The 24565-nt window shown below is 34.2% G+C and overlaps 1 protein-coding gene across 1 annotated transcript in view; it reads right to left on the bottom strand.

The window, feature by feature from the left end:
* Positions 1-24565, bottom strand: part of CNOT6L (CCR4-NOT transcription complex subunit 6 like) — a 119886-nt gene that overhangs the window by 49964 nt on the left and 45357 nt on the right. The window contains exons 2-4 of the mRNA XM_007455410.1: positions 21767-21888; positions 19183-19369; positions 17753-17838 (exon numbers count right to left, since the gene is read on the bottom strand). Coding sequence (XP_007455472.1) covers positions 17753-17838; positions 19183-19369; positions 21767-21888 — 395 coding nt within the window. The remainder of the gene's footprint in view (positions 1-17752; positions 17839-19182; positions 19370-21766; positions 21889-24565) is intronic.

Genomic DNA, 24565 nt, shown 5'->3' with positions numbered 1-24565 from the left:
GTTTTAGCCCCAGCAATCACAGAAGAAAAGGAAATAAAAGGAATCCAAATTGCAAAAGAAGAAAAAGCTGTCACTGTTTGCAGATGACATGATACTATACATAGAGAATCCTAAAGATGCTATCAGAAAACTACTAGAGCTAATCAATGAATTTGGTAAAGTGGCAGGATACAAAATTAATGCACAGAAATCTCTTGCATTCCTATACACTAATGATGAAAAATCTGAAAGAGAAATTAAGGAAACACTCCCATTTACTACTGCAACAAAAAGAATAAAATACCTACGAATAAACCTACCTAGAGAGGCAAAAGACATGTGTGTATGCAGAAAACTATAAGACAGTGATGAAAGAAATTAAAGGTGATAACAAACAGATGGAGAGATATACCATGTTCTTGGATTGGAAGAATCAACATTGTGAAAATGACTATACTACCCAAGGCAATCTACAGATTCAGTGCAATCCCTGTCAAACTACCACTGGCATTTTTCACAGAACTAGAACAAAAAATTTCACAATTTGTATGGAAACACAAAAGATCCCGAATAGCCAAAGCAATCTTGAGAAAGAAAAATGGAGCTGGAGAAATCAGGCTCCTGGGCTTCAGACAGTACTACAAAGCTACAGTAATTAAGACAGTATGGTACTGGCACAAAAACAGAAATATAGATCAATGAAAAGGATAGAAAGCCCAGAGATAAACCCATGCACATATGGTCACCTTATTTTTGATAAAGGAGGCAAGAATATACAATGGAAAAAAGACAGCCTCTTCAGTAAGTGGTGCTGGGAAAACTGGACAGCTGTATGTAAAAGAATGAAATTAGAACACTCCCTAATACCATATACAAAAATAAACTCAAAATGGATTAAAGACCTAAATGTAAGGCCAGATACTATAGAACTCTTAGTGGAAAACATAGGCAGAACACTCTATGACATAAGTCAGAGCAAGATCCTTTTTGACCCACCTCCTAGAGAAATGGAAATAACAAAACTAAACAAATGGGACCTAATGAAACTGCAAAGCTTTTGCACAGCAAAGGAAACCATAAACAAGACTAAAGAAAACCCTCAGAATGGGAGAAAATATTTGCAAATGAAGAAACTGACAAAGGATTAATTTCCAAAATTTACAAGCAGCTCATGCAGCTCAATAACAAAAAAATAAACAACCCAATCCAAAAATGGGCAGAAGACCTAAATAGACATTTCTCCAAAGAAGATATACAGACTGCCAACAAACACATGAAAGAATGCTCAACATCATTAATCATTAGAGAAATGCAAATCAAAACTACAATGAGATATCATCTCACACCAGTCAGAATGGCCATCATCAAAAAATCTAGAAACAATAAATGCTGGAGAGGGTGTGGAGAAAAGGGAACACTCTTGCACTGCTGGTGGGAATGTGAATTGGTTCAGCCACTATGGAGAACAGTATGGAGGTTCCTTAAAAAACTACAAATAGAACTACCATATGACCCAGCAATCCCACTACTGGGCATATACCCTGAGAAAACCATAATTCAGAAAGAGTCATGTACCAAAATGTTCATTGCAGCTCTATTTACAATAGCCCGGAGATGGAAACAACCTAAGTGTCCATCATCGGATGAATGGATAAAGAAGATGTGGCACATATATACAATAGACTATTACTCAGCCATAAAAAGAAACAAAATTGAGCTATTTGTAATGAGGTGGATGGACCTAGAGTCTGTCATACAGAGTGAAGTAAGTCAGAAAGAGAAAGACAAATACCGTATACTAACACATATATATGGAATTTAAGGGGAAAAAAATGTCATGAAGAACCTAGCAGTAAGACAGGAATAAAGACACAGACCTACTAGAGAATGGACTTGAGGATATGTGGAGGGGGAAGGGTAAGCTGTGACAAAGTGAGAGAGAGGCATGGACATATATACACTACCAAACGTAAGGCAGATAGCTAGTGGGAAGCAGCCACATAGCACAGGGAGATCAGCTCAGTGCTTTGTGACCGCCTGCATGGGTGGGAAAGGGAGGGTGGAGGGAGGGAGACGCAAGAGGGAAGAGATATGGGGACATATGTATATGTATAACTGATTCACCTTGTTATAAAGCAGAAACTAACACACCATTGTAAAGCGGCTGTACTCCAATAAAGATGTGAAAAAAAAAACTTTAATGCAACACACACCAATCAGAACAGCTAAAATTAAAATGCAATGACCAACAAAGTGGTTAGAAAGAATGTGAAGTACCTGGAACTCTTAGAAGTTGCTGGTGAAAGTGTAAAATAGTACAACTATGGTGAAAATCTGGTTAGTAGCTTCCAACTGACTTGAAAGTGGGAAAAAGAAACTTCCTGGGTTGATGGAAATGTTCTACATCTTGAGTTAGGCAGTTACTTTTGTCAAAATTAGTCAAGCAGCATACTTAAGTATTTGGGTATTTTACTGTATGTAATTATAATTCAATAAAGTACTAGGGGAAAAAAACATGAGTGAGTTTGGCAGTAGATGACATACAGCTAAAAATAAAATAAGTGAACAGGAAAACTATATTCAAGGAAATTACCCAGAATGCATCACTGAGCATCAAGAAAATGTAAAATATGAGACAATAAAAACATGGGAGTTAGAACAAGAAATCTTAATATACGTTGAATTGGAGCTCTAGAAAGAGAGAACAGTACTTTGGCTTCTGGTCTGATGTGTAAAGAGACTGGAAGTCGTCACTCCCACCTCCACAACTGAGGTCACAGGGCAAACTGCTGTCCTGAACACAAGCAGGGCCCCACACTTTGCTGCATTTTACTCCCCGGGGTCCTACTGGGTTCTCACTATAAAGACTGGAGAAAAACCCCCCTGTGCTTCTGTTAGGGGAGAGGGAAAGTAATGTTCTCCTTAACCAATTCTGCCCACAAGGGAAACCATTTTACCAGAGTACAACCAAGTGGGGTTTTACCAAAGCCTAACCAACCCAATATTTCTCTTATCCCACTCCAGCCCCATCTAGTGTGTGGGGAGGGAGGATACCAACTCAGACTCACCAAAAGACTAAGACCTATTCATAGGACTAGAGGACTCTTCCTCTCCTTCACACTTCATCACATCAGTAGAGTTCCTATATAACAGAAGGTTAGAGCTCAAGAACTGCAAGCCTCAGACTCTAGCTAAAGAGTCTCTGGGAAAACCCAAGGATAACAGAGGCGACAAAAACAAGGACATGAGAGGAAATTTTAGACTCTGACACATAGATGGAATAAACAGTAAACACATTCTGACTCCTAGCCAGAAGATTAGAGAGAGAGGAGAAATGAGACAGGTAATATTCAAAAAGAAAAAGGCTGCAAACTTTCAAAAGCTAACTTTTTAAAAATTGAATAAACTGATACAAGAAGCACAACATATACAAAGAAGTTTACAAAAACTTTCATTTTACATTGTACTGCAAACTAGAGAATGCCAATGGCAAATACAAGACTTTAAAACCAGATAGGGAAAAAGGATCAATTACTTCTAAAGAAAAAAATATGAGAATGCCAACAAAATTCATTAACAACAGAATACAGTACAGTAACAATACAGTAGAATAATATCTCTAAAGAGTTGCAAGATGGTATTTGAGACTTTAATACTCCTCTACCAGGCACCAATATAAAAAGTAGACAGAAAATCAACAAAGATGAAGAAGACCCTAACAACACTGTTAAACAACTAACTGATATCTATATAATACTCTACTCAAAAACAGGAAGATATACATTCTTTTCAAATACACATGAATATTCACCGAGAGACCATACTTTGGGCCAGGAAACAAACTATAACATATTTAAATGAAATGAAATCACACAAAGCATACTATCCGACCATAACAAAACTAGAAATTGACGACAGACATCTAGAAAATCTCCAAGTACTTTGATACAACTAAATCAGTGTTTAGAGGAAAATTTATAGTATCAAATGCTTATATTAGAAAAATCTAAAATCAGTGACCTAACCTCCATATTAAGAATCTAAAAAATACAAGAGCAAATACACCCCCAAAGAAACCAAAAGGAAGAACTAATAAAGAGCCAAAATCTATAAAATCTAAAATAGGAAAACAACAGATTACTACTGAACCCAAAAGATGGTACTTTGAAAGAGGCAATAAAATTGACAAACCTCTCTTTGACCAGGACAAAAAGACACAAACTATAAACATAAAAAATGAAAGATGGAACAGCCCTTGATACATTAAAAGGATAGAGAATATTAAAAAATATTTATGTGCATAAATTCAACAACTTAGAAGAAATGAATAAGTTCCTTCTAAGACAGAAACTACCACACCTCAAAAAGAAATGGATAGAGAACAGCAAAAATGGCAGAGAAGAACTCCAAAATTTTGCCCCTCCACAAAAGCAGTATCAAAACCCAAAACAGCTAGCAAAAATTGCAGACTCAACTATTTCAGAACTCTGGAAATTAACTAAATGATTACAGCAACCCAGGGGGTATTTATTCAAGAAAAAAAGGACAGTGATTTGTGGAGTTTTAAACCTTCTCCTGGTCCCTCATTGCCAGGGCAGCTTGGCAGCCACTGGAGCAACCAAAACTGAGCTGGAGCACTCTCAAAGCCTCATTCCCAAACACTAGTCATTATCTGACCTGTGTGGTGGCTCCTCTACTCTTGCATAGTGTTAAAAGACTTCTTCCTGGAGAGGAAGGAGGAAACTATTACTGGAAAATGTTTTAAATTTGTAGGTGTCTGAGGTCATGGAAACAGCTGGGGCAAACAACTGACTAACCAAAAAGCTTAAAAGGAAAAACTTGGGAATGAGATGTCAGTACGTGCTCCAAAAAGCTATGACATACTCCTGGGACTCTAGAAGGTCATATGGACATGGAGGCCTATGCACATGCTTAGGAAAGACCTAAAAATAGCCTAAGCTCTCACCTCTGTCTGAGCTTGAGGCTTTGCAATGAAGGAAGTGAAGGACAAGGCAGAGTTATAAACTTCTTGGCTGAGTAATGAAGGTGAGCCCCAAAACACACACCAAGCCACTTGGCCAGGAGTGGGAGACTTACTGGTTACAGGCAGTTAAGGAAATCTCTGTCCAACCATTAGCTGACCATAAACTGAATAAAAAGACTTCAATGGCCACACATGACAAAGCATACAAAATTTATAGAATTAGTTCTGAAAAGTCACTAAAGCAACAAACAACAAATAAAACAAGCAGCAACAAGAGACAACCCTGGGAAGGGGAGAGAGTCTAATTCCGAAGTTGCTGCATTATTTTAAATGTCCAGTTCTTAACAAAAAAACCCCTATGAAACATACAAAGAAACAAAAGAATATGTCCCATACAAACGGAGAAGAGCCATCAATAAAAACTGTCCCTAAGAACAATAGAAATTGTACCCAAGGACTTAATAGAAAACACTTTGAAAATCCAGTATTTTAATATGCTTAAAGAGCTGAAGAAAACCATGTATAAGGAATTAAAATGAAGTATGCGAATGATATCTCATCAAACAGAGCATATCAAAAAAGAAACCGAAATTATAAAAAGGAACCAAATAGAAATTATAAAACAAAACAAAACAAAATCACTAGAAGGGCTCAAGAGCAGTATTGAACAGGTAGAAGAAAAGATCTGTGACCCTGAAGAGAGGTTAGTTGAAGTTACACAGCCTGAAGAAAAGAAAAAAGAATGAAGAAAAATTAACAGAGCTCAGAGATCTATCAGACAAGTGTACCAACATATGCAAAATGGGAGTTCCAGAAGAGGAGGAAAAAAAAGAACAGGAAAAAAATGTAAAGGAAAAATGGTCAAAAGATCCCAAATTTAATGAAAAGCATTAATAGAAGAAGCTCAATAAACTCCAAGTAAAATAAAATGTAAGTGAGATCTACTCCTGGACAAATTATAATAAAACTGTGCAAAGTCAAAGACAGAAAGAGAATCTTGAAAGCTCTAAGACAGAAGTGACTCATGGTATACAGATCCTCAAAATAAGATTAACAGCTGGTTTCTCATCAGAAACCATGGAGGCCAAAAGGCAGTAGAATAACATATTCAAAGTACTGAAAGGGGAAAAAGAAACAAAAAACAACAACTATCAACCAAGAATTCTATATCCAGCAAAAATATCCTTCAAAAATAAAGGGGATAGTAAGACATTACCAAATAAACAGTTTCTCACTAGCAGACCAACCCTTCAGGAAATACTAAAGAGATTCCTCTAGCTGAAATGAAAGGACACAGAACAGTAACTTGAATCCATATGAAAAATCAAGAGTACCAGTAAAGGTACTCTACATAGCACATATCAAAGACAGTATAAATGTAATTTTTGTTTTTAATTTTTTCTCCTGATATGAGATAACTGCATACAGCAATAATTATAAATCTATGTTGATGGGCACACAATGTAAAAAGATGATATTTGTAATGATAACAGCATAAAAGAGAAGTGAATGGAGTTACAGGTGCAAAGTTCTTTTATATTATTGAAACTAAATTGCCATTGATCCAAATTAGATTGCTGTAAACTAAGATGTTAATTATAATCCTCAGGGTAACCACTAAGAAAATAACTCAAAATAACACAGTAAAAGAAACAAGGGAATTAAACTGTACACTGGAAAATATCCATTTAGCACAAGAGACGGCATTAATTGAGGAACAGTGGAACAAAAAGGACATAACACATACAGAAAACAAATAGCAAAATGACTGACATGAATCCTACTTTATCAGCAAGTACATTAAATGTAAGTGGATTAAACTCTGATTAAAAAGCAGAGATTAGCAGAATGAATAATTAAACATGATTCATTATATGCTATCCAGAAGAGAGACACTATAGATCAAAGACATAAATAGATAGAAAGTAAAAGCACAGAAAAAGGTATGACATGCAAACAGTAACCAAAAGAGAGTTGAAGTAGCTACACTAAGACAGGGATAACCTCAATGTCTTACATCAATGAAAGAAACTGAATTTAGTAGTTAAAAACTTTTCAACAAAGAAAATTTCAGGCCCATATAGTTTTACTGGAAAATACTACCAATAATATAAGAAAGAAATAGTACAAATGGAAATGCTTCAAGAAAATAGAAGTGTTAGTAACACTTTCCAACTCATTTTACGAAGTCAGTAGTATCCTTATCAAGCTAGACAAAAACATTGTAAAAAAAATACAGAATGCCTTACAATCATAAATGTATAACTCCTCAACAAAATACTAGCAAATCCAGTAATATATTAAAAACAAAATACATTATGGCTAAGTGGTATTTAAAATGGGAATAGAAGGTGAGTTCTACCTCTTGATAGAAGTCTGATTATTAATGAAAAACCACCAATGTAAATCAGCATATAAACAAAGTAAAGAAGAAAAGTTATGATCATTTCAACAGTTGCAGAGAAAGTATCTGACCAAATTCAACTTGCATCAATGACAAAAATCCTCAGCAAAAGTGAAGAAATAGAAGGAAAATTTATTTAATCTGAAAAAGCATCTACCAAAAAACTTGCAGTTGATATACTTCATGGTGAAAGACTGAACACTTTCTCCTTAAAGTTAAGAACAGGGCAAGGACATGCACTGTCATCACTTCTATTTAATATTGTCCTTGCCATTGTGATAAGGCAAAAAATAAGGAAAGGAAGAAATGAAAAGGTCTCTATTCACAGATTAAAAGGTTGTAAAAGTTCTAAAGTAATAAGTTTACAAATGTTGCAAGGGATAAGGTCAATATACTTTTAAATGAATTGTGTTTTAATTCTATAAAATATCAATGAATAACTGGAAATTTTAAAAGTAGTATCATTTACAATAGCATCAAATATCAAATAAGTAGCAAATCCAGCAACAATATATAAATCTAGCAAAATATTTGCAAGATCTGCATGCTGAAAACTACAAAACATCAAAAAAAATAAAGAAGACCTGCGTAAATAGAGAGGTACACTGTATTCACAGATTGGAAGACTCAGTATTAAGTCTCAAGATTAACAAACTGATTCTTCCTCCAAAGTGATCTACATATTCAATACAATTCAAATAAAAATTCTAGCAAGATATTTTGTAAAAATCATAATCTGATTCTAAAACTTACATGGAAATGCAAAGCATTTAGAGGTGTCAACATAATTTTGAAAAATAACTACAGAGTTGGAGAACACATACTATATAATCTCAGGGCTTACCACAAAGCTGCAGCAATCAAACATTTTGGTATTGGCATAGATCAGTGGACAGTTTATATATCTAGCAGTAGACCCACCCACATAAATTTGGGTCTAATGAATTTTGACAAAGTTGCAAGAAAATCCACATGGAAAGCATAATCTTTTCAACAAATAGTGCTTGGAATGACTGGATGTACATATGCAAAAGAACAAACTTTGTACCATATTTACAAAAATTAACTTAAAACAGACCACAGACCTATATGAAAAACCTAATTATAAAATTTCTAGAAGAAAATCTTCATGTACTTGGGTGAGGGAGATACATCTTAGATGTACTTGGGTGAGGTTAATACATCTTCAGTGTATTTGGTAAATACACCAAAGACATAATCCATAGATGAAAACAAGTGATAAATGGGACCGCATCAAAATGGACAATTGCTCTTTAAAAGGCCCTGTAAAGAAACTAAACACACAAGCCACAGACTGGGAGAAAATATCTGCAAAACATACTTTAAAAAGGACTTGAATCCAAAACATATAATAAACTCTCAAAATCTCAGTAATTAGAAAAAAAGCAACTCAATAATAAAACTAGGCAAAAGATGTGAATAAACACTTCCTTCACCAATGAAGACATACAGATGGCAAATAAACACATGAAAAGTATAATTACTCATTAGAGAAATGACAAGCTAAACAACAATGATAACATCCTACTAGAATGAAAAATTTTTTTTTTAAATTGATAATACCAAGAAGTACTGACACGGATGCACAGCCAACTAAAACTCTCTTATATTTTTGGCAGAAATACAAAATGATAAATCCACTATGTTGGATTATTAGACAAACAGTCTGGCAGTTTCTTATGAAGTCCAACATACACTTACCATACCACCTGGCAGTTCCAGTCCTAGGTATTTACCCAAGTAAAATAAAACTTACTTCACACAGAAATCTATACAAATGTTTACAGTGCCTTTATTCTTAATCACTCATAACAGGAAACAACCCAAATGTCCTTCAACTTGTGAATAGATAAAAATCGGTGGTATATCCACACAATCGGATACTACTCGGCAACAGAAATGAACTTCTGAAATACACAAGATGGATGAACCTCAAATACATTATGTTAAATGAAAGAATCCAGACTCAAAAGGCTACATACTATGTTTCTATATATGACATTCTGGAAAAGTAGTTGCCAAGGGCTAAGAGTGGGAGAAGGTGTTGACTTCAATGAACACAAATGAATTTTGGAGGGTGACAGAACAGTTCTATTTCTCAATTGTAGTGGTGGTTATGCAACTGCATACATTTGTCAACATTCACCAAATGTGAATGTCTGTCAACAAAGAGGTCAATTTTACTACATACATATAGTTCAGTAAAAAAGTTGCTAAAAATTTAATTTTTCAAAAATATATTCAAGGTATAATTTCAAGAGTGACCACTGAGAGTCCAGAAATAGAATGTACAAATCCCACACCAACGGAAGTATATAGATCAAGAAACAAACAAGGGGGAAAAAAATCTGTTTTTAGAAAGGCAAAAAGAAAACAAAAAATCACACAAAGAACGGAATCAAAAAGTAGGATGGCAACCAGACAAAAATATCAATAATTGCAATAGAGGTAAGGCAATTGGTCTGAACCCACACATTAAAATAAAGTCAGACTGGATTAAAAACAAAGACCAGTTATATACTTTTTGTAAGAGACACACCTAAGCATAAGTACACAGAAGGTTGAAAGTAAACAAAGGAGAAGAGATGTATTATACAAACATTAACCAAAAGAAAACTTGCATAGCTATATGAGACAAAGAAGATTGTAAGATGAAAACCCTGGGCTTCCCTGGTGGCGCAGTGGTTGAGAGTCCGCCTGCCAATGCAGGGGATACGGGTTCGTGCCCCGGTCCGGGAAGATCCCGCATGCCGCGGAGCGGCTGGGCCCGTGAGCCATGGAAAAAAAAAAAAAAAAAAAAAAAAAAAAAAAAAAAAGATGAAAACCCTAACAGGAGGCTCATGACCTAATATCAGGTTCAATTTACCAGAAGGTATAGCAATATATAGGCATAGTTGGTATACCTAATAAAATAAACTCAAAGGCTATAAGCAAAAGCTGACTGAACTACATGGGGAAATGAACAAATTCAGCATTTAAATGGAAATTTTAGCATATATACCTTAATTATTAAAAGAGCAAACAGTCAAAAATTTATAAAGATACAGAAAATATGAGGAACACAGCTAACAAATTTGATCTAATGGAGAAACATATAGATCTGTACCTAACAATTAGAGAAACAATACTCTTTTCAGATGCAGTAAAACATTTATAAAAATTGATCACATACCAGCCCATAAAGCAGGAATCAACAAATGTAAAAGAACTGGTTCATACAGGTTACCCTAACTGCCTATAATGCAATTAAGTTTAAATTTAACAATAAAGAAAGGTAAATTTAAAATCACACGTGCATGGAAATTTTAAATAACTGATGAGTCAAAGAAGATATGATAACCTATATTAATAATACTTAGCCAAAAATGATGAGAACATTTCATATCAAAATCATGGGATGCCAAATAAATTTATCGTCTTGCCAAAAAAATTTATGGCCTTAACTTACATTTATTTGAAAATAAGGAAATCTAAATATGAATAAGCCATATATCCAACTTAAAAAGAGAAAAAAGGAAAAAAACTATAATAAATCCAAACAAAACAGAATAAAGAAAAACAAACAAACCAGTTTTTAAAAAATAAAAGCCAATATTGACTCACTGAAAAGAACATAACTGACAAATCTCTGGGGAGACTAAATCAGAAAAAAAGATAGAAAGCACAAATAATCTTACTAATGAAGAAGGGGGTAATATAAACAAGAGTCTAAAAATATATCAAGAGAATATTATAAACATTTTTATGCAAATCTGAAAACTTTAAAAAGCTGAAAAATTCCAATATTACAGATACAGTCCAAAAAAACTGACTCATCCGCAATTAGAAAGACTCAATGATTCTTATAACTACAAATACATTGAGGTGATAGTTCCACCAGGCAATGGTAGTTTTATAGTCTTGTTCCACCAAAATCTCAAGGAACAGATTAATTCAATATTATACAAACTCTTTGAGAAAACTGAGTGAGAACAGTAAGAACACATGTCTATCTTATTCATGAACATACATGAAAAATTCCTTTAAAAAGTTATTGTGAAAGGCAGTCTGTCAGGGTCCCCTTCATTCTTTGTGAGTGCAACAGATTCTGAGACTTATCTGTCTCTTGATACTGAGCAGTTTCTATAGCTAGTTACATAGAGAACTAAACAGGTCAAGGCAACCAGAGCAATACTTCCATATAACTCTTTGTACCCCTGGTGAAGCAGGATTACTTGTTTTGTTTTGTTTTGTTTTGCAGCTAGCTACAATATTTGCTGCTTGCTTGAAAAGTGCTGCACCTTTGGACTTAGATTACTCAATTGCAATGCAAACTCTTTGTGTATACAGCATGTGTCTGGGTCCACCTTGTTGTTTGAGTGATAACGTCCTTTGTCTCTGACCCAAGAGTCTCATGTCTTCTACCATTATCCATGAAGCAATAATTGGCTAACTTATTAGCTTGTAATAGGGTAAAAATCTCAGAGCCTTAACAGTTCTTGACAAACACTATCAAAATAAACCCAGCAGTGTATAAAAGCACCAAGTTGGGTTTACCTCAGGAATCCAAGTGTGGTTTAAAGGGGCAGGTTGGGGGGACACTTACATATAATTTACCACTTCAATATATGAAATGAGAAAATAATGTAATCATCTCAATAGATGAAGAAAAGCATTTAATAAAATTCAGCATCCGAATAAGGATTAGCAAAGTAGAAATAGAAGGAAACTTCTAGAACCCAAAAACTTTTTACCAAAAATATAGAGCAAATATTCTTAATGGAAAAATATTAGAAACATTTCCTTTAAAATTGTGATTAGAAGCATGCCCAGTATTAATGCTTCTATTCAACATTGTATTAAACATGCCAGTACATTACAGTAAGGAAAAGAAATTATAAGAATTTGAAAGGAACAAAGTCTTTATCAGCAGATGAAATCATTATCTGCATAAAATACCTAAAGAATTTGTAAACAAACTTTTAGGAAGAATGAGAACTTAGCCAAGAAGGCTTACTATAAGATCTTTTTTCTTTTTAATGGTAATTCGTATAACCCAACAGCAAACAGGCAGAAAAAGCAACTTTAAAAAGATATGGTTTATAAGAGGAACAAAAAAACTTATAAAGTATCTAGAAACAAATCTACAAAAGATATGCCTGAACAGTGTGCAGAAAGTTATAAAATTTTATTCAAAGACATTAAATAAGATCTAAATAAATGGGGAGAATGCACAAATTCATGGATAGGAAGACTCAATATAATTAACATGTCAATTTTTCTTAAATTGATGCAGACATTCAATGCAGTTCCAAAGTCCCAACAGCATTTTTTGTGAAACTTAACAAGCTGTTTCTTATGCATTCAAGGCACCCAAACTGCCAAGACATTGCAAAAGTAAAATGTAAAGGGACTTCCCAAAAGAGATATCAAATCTTAATATAAAGCCATAGTAACAATTATGACAATGTAGTAATCTGTGCAAGGTGAGACAAATTTGACTGCTGGGTATAGAGAATGGAGATCCCAAAACAAGCCTACTACACATTGCTGATATATGAGAGAGGTGACTTTGCTGATCAGTGGGAAAAGGGAAAACTAATCACTAAATGATGTTGAGACAACTGGTTATTCACAAGGAAAAGACAAAATGAGATCCCTCCCAAAATTAGACCTCTCATACCATATTAAAAAATCAACTCCAAATAAATGAAAGAATTAACTATGAAAAGCAAAACTTTACAACAACTTTTAAGAGATAATATAGAAAAACTATTTATGACTGGGGTAGGGCAGGATTTCTTTAATAAAACATAAGATGCACTAGTCACAAAAGAATTTTAAATTCAACTACAAAAAAAAAAAAAATCAAGGGCTTCCCTGGTGGCGCAGCTGTTGAGAGTCTGCCTGCCGTTGCAGGGGGACACGGGTTCGTGCCCCAGTCCGGGAAGATCCCACATGCCATGGAGCGGCTGGGCCCGTGAGCCATGGCTGCTGAGCCTGCGCGTCTAGAGCCTGTGCTCCGCAACGGGAGAGGCCACAACAGTGAGAGGCCCGCGTACCGCAAAAAAAAAAAAAAAAAAAAATCAAATCTATTCATTAAACAATACCAACAAAGAAAAGCCAGAGTGGAAGAAGACATTTACAATACAAAATAGACAAAAGTTAAAAATTCCAAGTGAAAATAAGCAAAAGATATCAATAGCAATTTCAGAGAAGAAACGTGGCCAATACATATATGAAAAGATTCTCAGTCTTATTATCAATTAGGAAAATGTAAATTAAGAGTAGTACTAGAAACTGTTTCACACTTAATAACTGGCAAAACTTTAAAAATCTGACAATACTAAGTAAGTGTTGGGAAGAAGACAGAAAAATGGCAACTGTATTACTTTCGCGAGTATATTTTAGTACAGCTACTTTGTAAAATATTATGGCATTACCTAATAAAGCTAAGAATGTATAAGCTTCTTTCTATAACCCAACAATTCCATTCCTAGGAACTCTATCAGGAGACATGTACAAGAATGTTCATGGCTACATTGCTTATAGTAGTCAAAAAAAGGTGGAAACAATCTAAATATCTATAGTAGAATGAATTACAGCATATTCATATAACAGAAACAACACAGCAATGAAACAGATTAACTACAATTACACGAATGCATAAATGTATGAATCGTAAATACATAAAGTCAAATAAAACCAAGTCACAGAAAAGTACATTCAGTAGGATTCCATTTATATAAAAGTTAAAACACCCTTAACAGATACATATATAAGCTCAGTATCTGGCACATAATATGTGCTCATCAATACCTGTTGGATGACGGAAAGAAAACTAACAGAATTTAGGATAGTAATAACCTCTGGGAGAAGTGATGAAGATGTAATCAAGAAAAGGCACACAGAAAACTTGAAAGATACAGGGGATCTACACCAACAAGGTTTGATTGTACCTATTTCCCAATAATCTCACCAACAGTTAGTTTATCAAATTTTTGGAATTCATCCAATCTGATAGGTAAAAATTGAGTATAGTTTCAATTTGCATTGTTATTATTATATAATGATCAACTTTTTAATTTTACAGCCATTTGTAAATCCTCTTATATGAATTACTAATATGCTCTCTAACAGACTGCCTTTATTCACTGATTTCCAGAAGCTCATTATATAATACAGAAGAAAGTAATTTGCCTCCTATATGAGTGGCAATCGGATTTTTAAATGCATTTTTTAAAAAGGTACTGAGAACGTTAGATAATGGGTGTGTAGTTACTTATTTTATTATTTTCTTTAAAATGTTACTCTTTGTATATTATGATATATTTCATGAATTAAAAAGTTTACATAGTAAAAGAATCTTCAACTGCCATGGTCCATTTTATTTTAAGGGAGATAAGTAATTCTTAGAAGGAAGCTAGAAATCTTCACAATTATTGATGTTCTAAAGTTTTTATTATTTGGGGACATCAATGTTTAATGCCTGAGGACAACTGTCTGGCCCATATGTCAGAGAAAGTATTGCTTTATACCTTAGGACATGAATTCTAAATTATTTAAAAATAACTATATGAGAATTGCTTTCACTTATACATTTTCTTCCATAAAACTAATACAGTTTGGACTTTTCTTTTAAGTGACTTAAAAGAACATCTCCAACTTCCTGGACTGGCCATGTTTATAGTTTTTAAATTGGCCTTCTTATCCTAACTCTTCAAATACCCTACCCACCACACATACTCCTCAAGTCTCAAAATAGCGTTTCTAAAAATTAACTTGTTGAGCCAGGATGATCAAATTCATTATCAAAATTTCAGTATCTATGTTTCAGAGGAAGACAGGAAATGGAAGAAAGGCACTCCTTTTTCTAGTTTCAAGACAAAATGGAATCTTAGAGGCAATCCATTTTCATTGTTTCTTTTAAATATATCACAGTGTTATTTTAAGTGCTCCATTCTACTCCCTCCCCCTTTTTTTGTACACAAAGTACCACTATGTGGTTATTAAAACTGATTAAGAAATTATTTCAAGTTTTACCTTCCTAAGAATATAAAGCTACCATTCATTAGGAACATTTTATTCCTTCAATTCCTTCATAAAATCAATCCTGTTTTTACCACCTTAAAGTTTTGAAGATGGCAGAAAGGGCTCTGGCTTTCTTTCATTTCTAAAAGGTCTCTGCTCTTCTGTACTGATCACCTGAACATAAAATAGCACTGCCAGAAAAACAGATTCTCACAGAAGAGGAAAGCCTGCAGATAGGTATTTATATTGAATTTAAATTGAAGTTTAATGAAAAGGAATTTATCCATAGGCACGGACAAAGCTAAGTTACAGCTGGTAAAGCAGAGCTGGTGCCTGATTTTAAAGTCTAAAGTGAGATTTTAACAAATGTGAATTATCTGTAGACAAGGGACACTAGAATCAAAGTCCAACCAAAGACAGTAGTTTGGAAGACTAACATTTTAACTAGTAAAACAAAATGAAGAACCCAGGAGATAAAGGATATTCAGAAAGATTCATTCAGTTGATACTAAGCATAAATTTTCTGAGAACATGTCTCTTTTTTTTTTTTTTTTTTTTTCCTTTATGTAGATGTTTATAATTTATATTATTTTCCTTTTCTCTCAAGAGCTTATCTTGCAGGGCAGGTGTACTAGCAACGAATTCCTTCAATTCTGATAGTCTGAGTCTTCACGGGGTTTTTTTTTTTTTTTGCCGTATGCGGGGCTCTCACTGTTATGGCCTCTCCCGCTGCGGAGCACAGGCTCCGGACGCGCAGGCTCAGCGGCCATGGCTTACGGGCCCAGCCGCTCCGCGGCACGTGGGATCTTCCCGGACCAGAGCACGAACCTGTGTCCCCTGCATCGGCAGGCGGACTCTCAACCACTGTGCCACCAGGGAAGCCCAGAGAACAAGCCTCTATATGAGATAACATGGAACAGAGTTATGAAACAGTAAGATATATAATATTTGCTTTTCCAGGAATGTTATGTGGTATGAAGGGTAAGTCCAACTGGGTTCAATACCAAGGTATTCATTTGTCATTGACATGCTCTCCATCAGGATTAGGAGGAGGAAAACAGCTGTTCTGATTGATGTTGAAAGTAAGAAACAATGGTTATCCTTGGAGACAAAAAATATACAATTTATTATAATCAGTATGAAAAGTGTGAATTCTGAAATCTAAGATTATAAAAATGACAACCATTCCATACTTTTTAATAGGCACGAACAGACCTGCCCCCATTCCAACTCTAGCTGGATGGCTGTTTCAGCTACATTTACAAGAATAAGATTTAGCACACAGAGAATAAGGTGAAATGTCCCAACAGTTAAATTTCAAATGCCTTGGGTTAATCCTCAAGAAAATACTTCAGATAAAAAGTATTCCCCATATGTCTAATTCATACATGATAAAAAGAATCAGTAAATTCCTACAAAGAACCTAAAATCACAAGAGTCAGACCATTCATATAATTATCCAACTTACGAAGGGTTAACTGTATAAGGAAGCCTAACACCACTTTTGTCATTTCAACAAATAATGTCAGCAATCTTACCACTCTTATTCAAGCTTCTCTCTTAATGCTCCACTATATGATTTAAGCAAATGCAAAAAGAACACGTTCATGAGACTCAGTAGTCTTTGAAGAAGGAAAATAAAACATATGAAAGTGTATACTTTATAAGGCTTTAATGTTCACTCCTCATTAGCACAGAAAATGTTTAACCAATAGAGTAAATCTGTATTTAGTCCTCTGCATTCAAAACAAACCCTTCTTCTTATGCTATGCTATAAGAGAAAAATATACAAATCTCAGTATTTATGTGATTTGAGTATGACTTTCATTCCAAACTGAGATGATATCATCAGAGGAACATGCATTTTGGATTAATACACTATTTACAATAACTACACTTATTAGACATAGCTCATTTTTACTGTAATGTTTTCCCTCTTATAAACCTAATATGCCAATGCTATCTACTCTATCAAAACCAGACATTCTGGCTGAGGTTAAAATTTATTATGTTACATCACTGTTTTCAATTTTTTTTTTAAAGGGAAAAAAACTACAGTGCTAAGTGTTAATTTAAACTATCTCCTCTAAGAAATTTCAGTAAAATATAAAAACAAAACAAAACAAAAAAACCCGAAATTTCCCCCATACAAGTTTGTTAAAATGATGGCAGCTTGTTGAAATCGTGAAGTTCAATTTGATAGAGAAGAACCACTTTTCTTTCAAGAGTAATGTATAGTTACATTCTCAAAATTATACTAAAACCTGGCCTAATTGTAACCAAAATGGTCTTTAAAAGGCTAAGAAAACCTCAATCCTGAGTGCTAATGCTATCATTTTTAAAAAATCACTCACCTTTCAAACCTAGAGTTTGTAGCTGGAAGAGCCGACCAAGTTCATAAGGCAAAACCCGTAACAGATTGTTATTTAAAAGCAATTCCCTGTTTTTTTAAAAAAAAAAAAAAAAACACAAAAACTGTTTTAGTTTAATATATCAAATTTTATTAATATCTATAGTCGTTGTTCTTAACCTGCCTTCTAACTTAATATGAGTGATGTCTACATTCAGGGTATATTTCTCTACATTCATCCAAAAATGTTGTAACTGTCACAATTATTAACAGTGTTTCTATGATTTACTCATTCTCTAGCACAGATTAAAGTTAAAGGTATAGGAACTGTATGTCATTCTCAGGCTAAATATGTTCTCTTTTCTCCCTCACCCAAAATGCCTCTCAGTTGCAAATCAGAGTGACACATATTTTATGTACCCAAAGACAGCAGATATCCTTGAACCTAGTCTCATTCATAGAAAAAAGTAATCTTTTTAAAATAAACTTCAGAATTTAACTATAGTAGCCAATTCCCTGTATCAATTTTTTTATAACAATACAACTATTATCACTTCAAGATACAACAATCATTTGACACAGAATATAAACATTAAAAATAAAGCATTGGATAGTATAAATAGGATAGCACAGGTAAGATCTGATTTATGATTGTGAAATTTTGGGCAGACTACAGAAAAAATAAACAGCACTTGTAATTAATTAATGACCAAAAGGTATAAAATAAATGACTAAAAAGTATAAAAAACAACAAAAACACACAGTAAGGGGATGGCAAAGTACAAGATTTTTAAATGATATTAAATATTTAATTTTAAACATGTGATGGCAACTTTTTAACATTACTATTCAGCAGATAAGGTAGAAAAGCAATCCTTGTTTTCATTGGGAACATTTATACAAGGTCTCAAGATTCCTATACAATTTTCTCCTATGAAGAAATTTCTTAAAGAATCCTGAAAGACTAGAAATAAATCCATTTATTATCAGGTTTTAAGATTTCCTTAAGGAGTTGTAATATATAAGCATAACTTGCCTTATAAAATAGATGTTTCTAAAACCTTTACTTATAAGCAAATCATTTTCCCAATTATTTCTCATTAGTCTAGACTAGTCTAGCCCCAATTAATTCTGATGAGATTTGTCACTTGAGTGTAAAGCGAGACTTAGGTATTTTAGCCCTATCCCACCTCAAGTCTGTCAAAAGAAATTGGTAATACAAGCACATTTCTAGCCAGAAACCTCCAAATTTAAAGGAAGAAAGGAAAACAAGCGTTCAATGGAGCCCAACTCAAGCACTCTGCTTAGACAATTTATATCATTTAACCTTCACACATATATGGAAATCCTACTGTAAGATGAATAACCTCCCATAATATTCTTATTTGGTAAATTTAGAATTTTATACAGTGAGTCACATTTATATTTCCTCACCTGAGAGACACCATGTTTCCTAGTTCTGCTGGTAAACTTCTGAGTTTATTGGATGACAGATCCAGGTAAACCAGATTATGAAGCTTGGCAATATCAGGTGGAATGCGACTAAGGTAATTGTCATTTAGGTGCAGTGCTGTCAAGTGTGTCAATGACCAAAGTGATGTACTTAAGCTCCGCACTCTACCTAAAAGGCAAAATATTGATGCATTAAACTTCTAGGCCCAAGACAAAGACTGAACTACAAGGACTGTGGGAGAAGAGCCCACAAATACATACAGATATTGTGACTCTGGCATTTTAATTTTGTATTTAATGCTACTTGATTGCTTCCAAACACACCTGGTCCTTCTTTAATTTCATGCCACTTTTCCCTGACAACCATTCTTTCCCATGAATCTTCCATGTATTAAATAAGATGTGGCATAATGAGGAGACCCTTGGAGTCAGGGTGATCACATGGTCTCAAGGAGAAAGCATGGGGCTGAATTGAGCTTTTGCAGTAGAACAGTCCTGAATTTTTTTTCTCTAAGTTATGATCCTCACAAAAGCACTTCTCACATACTTCGTGAAAATTAATAGTGCAAGGTTTATCTATATCTAGGGCCTGAATTAGTCTACAAACTTTAAACAGACAGGAGTAATTGCTATGATTTAGAACCAACCTTAGATTAGCCACCAGGAAAACCATTTTACTCCCAAAGGAGACATCTTCCCCAGCTTCTCATATTTCAATTATACATTAATAACTCTGGTTTAAGATTTTGCATTTAAGTGCAACATACTCAAGGAAATAGTCACTCATTAAGCTTTACCTATCAGTCAGCATCTGACAGCTATGGTAGAACTGGAAAAAGAAGACTTGGTTCACAGTCCTGATTTTTACCATTTATTAGCCATATAAGCCTAAACAAATCACATAGCTTCAGCTTCTGTAAAATGTGATGTTATCTTAACAATAAACTTATATGAAGAGACTTTGAAAACTTTACCAAAGTAAAATGCTAACAGATATTGATTAAAAGAGCAGTGGAAGGTAGAGATGGCAAAAAGTCTCAATAGGGAAATGTTATTTTTCATATGGCTATCACGCAGTAGACCCGAACTTAGATCTTCTGTTCAGGGTTCACAGGTTCCTTCATGCTGTCTATAATCGGGCTTAAAGTGCCAATGAGGATTTTGCATTTTAATAGGAAACAAAGTTTTCAAGTGAAAAGAGGCTCTAGTAAAAAAGAAACTTATTTTAGTTTTACCCAGGGTTTAACCGAATGGTTCTCAACCAGGGGCAATACTGCTCCCCAAAGGACTTTAGCAATCTGGAGACATTTTTGGTTGTCAAAAGTAGAGGGGTGCTACTGGCATCTAGTGGGTAGAGGCCAGGAATGCTGCTAAACATCCGACATGCACAGAACCACTCCCAACCACAAAGAACTGTCCAGCCCTAAGTGTCAATAGTGCCAAGTTGAGAAACCCTGGGTTAACCTAATAGGATTTGCTCATATTCATTTTTTTTTTTTAATTATCAATCACCTAACCACCAGCTTTTAGCTAAAGATACAGGTATTTCTTGCTATTGACACCATAATATGCGTTTAACTCTTCCAAATGAAAGTCTACTGGGGAAAAAATTACATTCTAAGTATAATCTGTATTGTATCAATTCATAAAAGAAAAACTGTACTTATATTTTATTTTTAATAAACTTTTAAGTTTGTGATAATTTTAATTTACAGAAAAGCTACCAAGATAATACAGTTCCTATATCCCCCCTCATCCAGTTGCCCCTAGTACCAGCATCTTATATTACCATGGTACATTTGTCAAAACTAGGAAACCAAGATTGGTACGTAGTGTCAATATTAACTAATTTATAGACTTTATTTGATTTTCACCAGTTTTTACACCTTTTTGTTCGAAGATAACTAATTTATAGACTTTATTTGAATTTCACCAGTTTTTACACCTTTTTGTTCGAGGATCTGGAAGATCATATTTTTTGCATTTAGTCATCATGTCTCCTTAGTCTTCTCTCATCTGTGACAGTTTCACAGTCTTTCCTTGTTTTTCATGACCTTGACAATTTTGAGGATTACTAGCTAGGAATTTTGTGGAATGTCCTTCGGTTTGCCTGATGTTTTTCTCACTATTAGACTGGTTATGAGTGTTTAGGAATCAGATTCTATTTTAACAACTCCTAAACATGTAATTTATAGAATAAACAGATAGCTTCTAGGTTTCCCATTCTACCAACAATGGGATAATAGGAGGACGGCAAAGATATCAATTTGCAAAAATGATTACTCTGCAATAGCCAAAACAAAATCTATTATATCAAAGAACCTAGTTTTACTTAGAAATTGAACTCCCAATGCCTTCAATTTTAGATGCCAACTGTGGCCCATAGTATTAATCTCAAAAGAAAGAATGGGAACAAAGATATTTAGTCACAGATAAATCAATAAGTTAAACACTAGTGCCTCAGCATCTTGTATTTTCTCAATTAATTCATTTAATAAGTATAACACTCAACTCTTGTTCATCATTGCTATTATAGCCCAGATTAAATGTTTCAGATTCTACTCACCCGAGATTTCTAATTCTGCCCAGTGAGATTTTTTCCCATTGGCTACCTCCTCTGCTGACATGATGGTATAAATTCTGCGAGGATCTGGAGGGTCATATTTTTCCTTTGGCATCCCTATTAGTCTGTAAGGGAAAAAAAAAAAAATCAACAATTATAATCTAATAGAAAAAAAAGAGAGAAAGAAAAATGAGATGGTAAGTTTTCTTCTTCTCCCCCCTTGCCAGGCTACTACTAAATTCTCACTAGAAGGAAAACACATCTAAAGTATGCTAGGCTATTGCAGGTACTCAGTAACAGATGCCTCAGGAAAAATTCAAAGAAGCAGGGACACTGGACTTCACAGAAAACATGGTGGTTGCTTCCCAAACATCCATTGCACCCTTTCCCCTTCATTTAGCTGCCTTGCTTCCCAAGACAGACTGACCCTATGCAAGTTTCCTGAATGGACTCTGACTGGCAGAATCAGAGTAATCCTATCCTCCTTGTCTCGATGATATTCAGATATTCCATGTCTAAGACAATTAGCACATGACATTCCCCTTGTCACAGAGATTAGTTCAGAAATATTTAATAATCACTAGGCTTAAGACTCATTTTATGTTTAAGGGAGAAGCAGGCTTCTCTCTCCTGCTGGTCATAAATGAAAAAGAATACAGCCCCATGATTGTTGGCAATCATCCAACTATAAGGAAAGCCAGCTGTAGCAGTCAAAGATGAGAAAATAGAGAAACAAAGCCAGAGTCCTCACCAAACCACACCTGTAGCACTCTCAAATACTGGCCTTTTTGGATACACAAGTCAATCTATTTTACTTATTTAAACTACTAGTTTATGTTTTGTTACTTGCAATCAAAAGCATCTAATTAAGATTATCATGAAAAAAAAAAGATTATCATGTATCTTGGTTTGCATGGACCAGTCTTGGTTTATATCTGTTATTCTTATAGGTAATTACTGATAACACTTCTTCACTCCCCAAAGTGTCCAATTTGGATAATGAGTTACATGGCCACCCTAATTGAAACTAATATTATACAGTTTTCTTCAGTTAACTGCCAAAATAATCACTGAACAATCATCAGTGATGACCAGCTAGACATAAACTCCTCAAGAATGCAGTGTATGAATCAGATGACAAATGGCCATAAAAGTAATCATTCAAGAGGTCTAATACAAGAGTTACTGCTCGGTAATTGGCAGAAAATGAAATCCCGTTCAGATCTAACAAGAATAGCAAATTACAAAATCCTGAACCTAATTAAACTCCTGCATGTTATCAGTAAATATCCTCATAGTATTTATAGTTGGTTCTTTGCTCATATTTTAACACAGAGACATACATACACACAAAAACCAACTGCCTAAAACTGGGAGTGTTTCTAAGTAGTTTAGAAGTTCTATCTCAATGTAAGAGTTCCTTTCAGATGGTCTGAAATTTGTTACATAAAGAGAACAAAGAAAAATAGGAAGTATTCTATCACGTATCAAGGAATCAAAGCTAGAGAAGAATACAATCAAAATTTCCCACACCATAATTTGTCCTCATATTGCGGAAGGAAAAACAGTCATTCCTTCCTATTTACTAAAAGGGGCAGAGAAAGTTTTCCAGATTTTTTCATCTGTTAACAGTAATTAGCTTCCAAATTTCCAGGTTAAGCTCTTCTGCTCTAACCTTATCACACAACTGGGTGATACTGAAACATATTTTATTTTCCATAAATGTCCCGGATCTTCACACAGCACAAAGAGTATGATCATTTTCCTCAGGAAAAACTTGATTTTTACCACTTTTGGCCTATGTAAATTATTTCTGAATATAAAATTTTTAGGTAACAAGGTTTTCAGAATTTCTACTATGCACCATAAGGAACATGTGTCTCTGTGGGTACTCCTGCACACTAATATAAGATTCTACAAAAACACAAGTTAAGCAAAACCAAATCAAACAGATTCAGATCCAAAGACATGCTAAAATCCATCATCTACAATGAGAATGGATAAAAAACTAAGACTGTGACATTTGCAAAAACTATGTTTCATTAATTTTAAATCACTTTTATAAAATATAGTGCATAGGTCAACTTAATTTGGCAGTTTTAATCATGGCTCCCACTAGATGGTGTGTTATTTAAGGAGACAATAAGTTGTTTCTGTGTGGAGGCATATCCTTTTTATAACTCTATACGTTCCTACCACATAGTAGGCACTGAATATGTATTTGTGGAATGATCATATATGCTTTATAATCCTAAAAACTACCATCTTCCTCTCACCTTTCCCAATTAACAGTCAATGCTGTTCTAAAAATTAATCTCATGAAATGGTCATTAATCCACACGTTCAATTTCCCTAAATATTTACAAAATCTAGATAGGAGATTAATAATCATCATCTCTTCTGGCCCACTAATGCCAATCTCTAAAACAGCTACTATATAAGGACTATATTTCTTTTTTTTTAATTTTTCATAAGTCTTCATCTTTGTAAGTCCAATAAAATTTATAAAATCTGTTCCTGCAAAACATATCAATAAAATGTTTACCAGTGTCTATAATATGTAAAACCCAAAGTAATATTAATACTGCTATATTAGGGGTCAAAGGTCTCCTTTGGATTTATTAGGAAGTCAATAAAAATACAAGTCACTTAATCCTCCAAAATGAAACTAAATTTGGATAATCTAACTGAAGTTAAAACATTTTTCATTTGCATTAACTAAGTAATTTAGTAGATTCTATAGATCTGGTGATCACTACTGTCCCAAACATCAGGTTTTCAAGCATGCTACTAAAAACTTAG

Source organism: Lipotes vexillifer, unplaced genomic scaffold, assembly GCF_000442215.2.
Source record: "Lipotes vexillifer unplaced genomic scaffold, Lipotes_vexillifer_v1.1 scaffold749, whole genome shotgun sequence".
NCBI lineage: Eukaryota > Metazoa > Chordata > Mammalia > Artiodactyla > Lipotidae > Lipotes > Lipotes vexillifer.
This window is presented reverse-complemented; position numbering and strand designations above follow the sequence as displayed.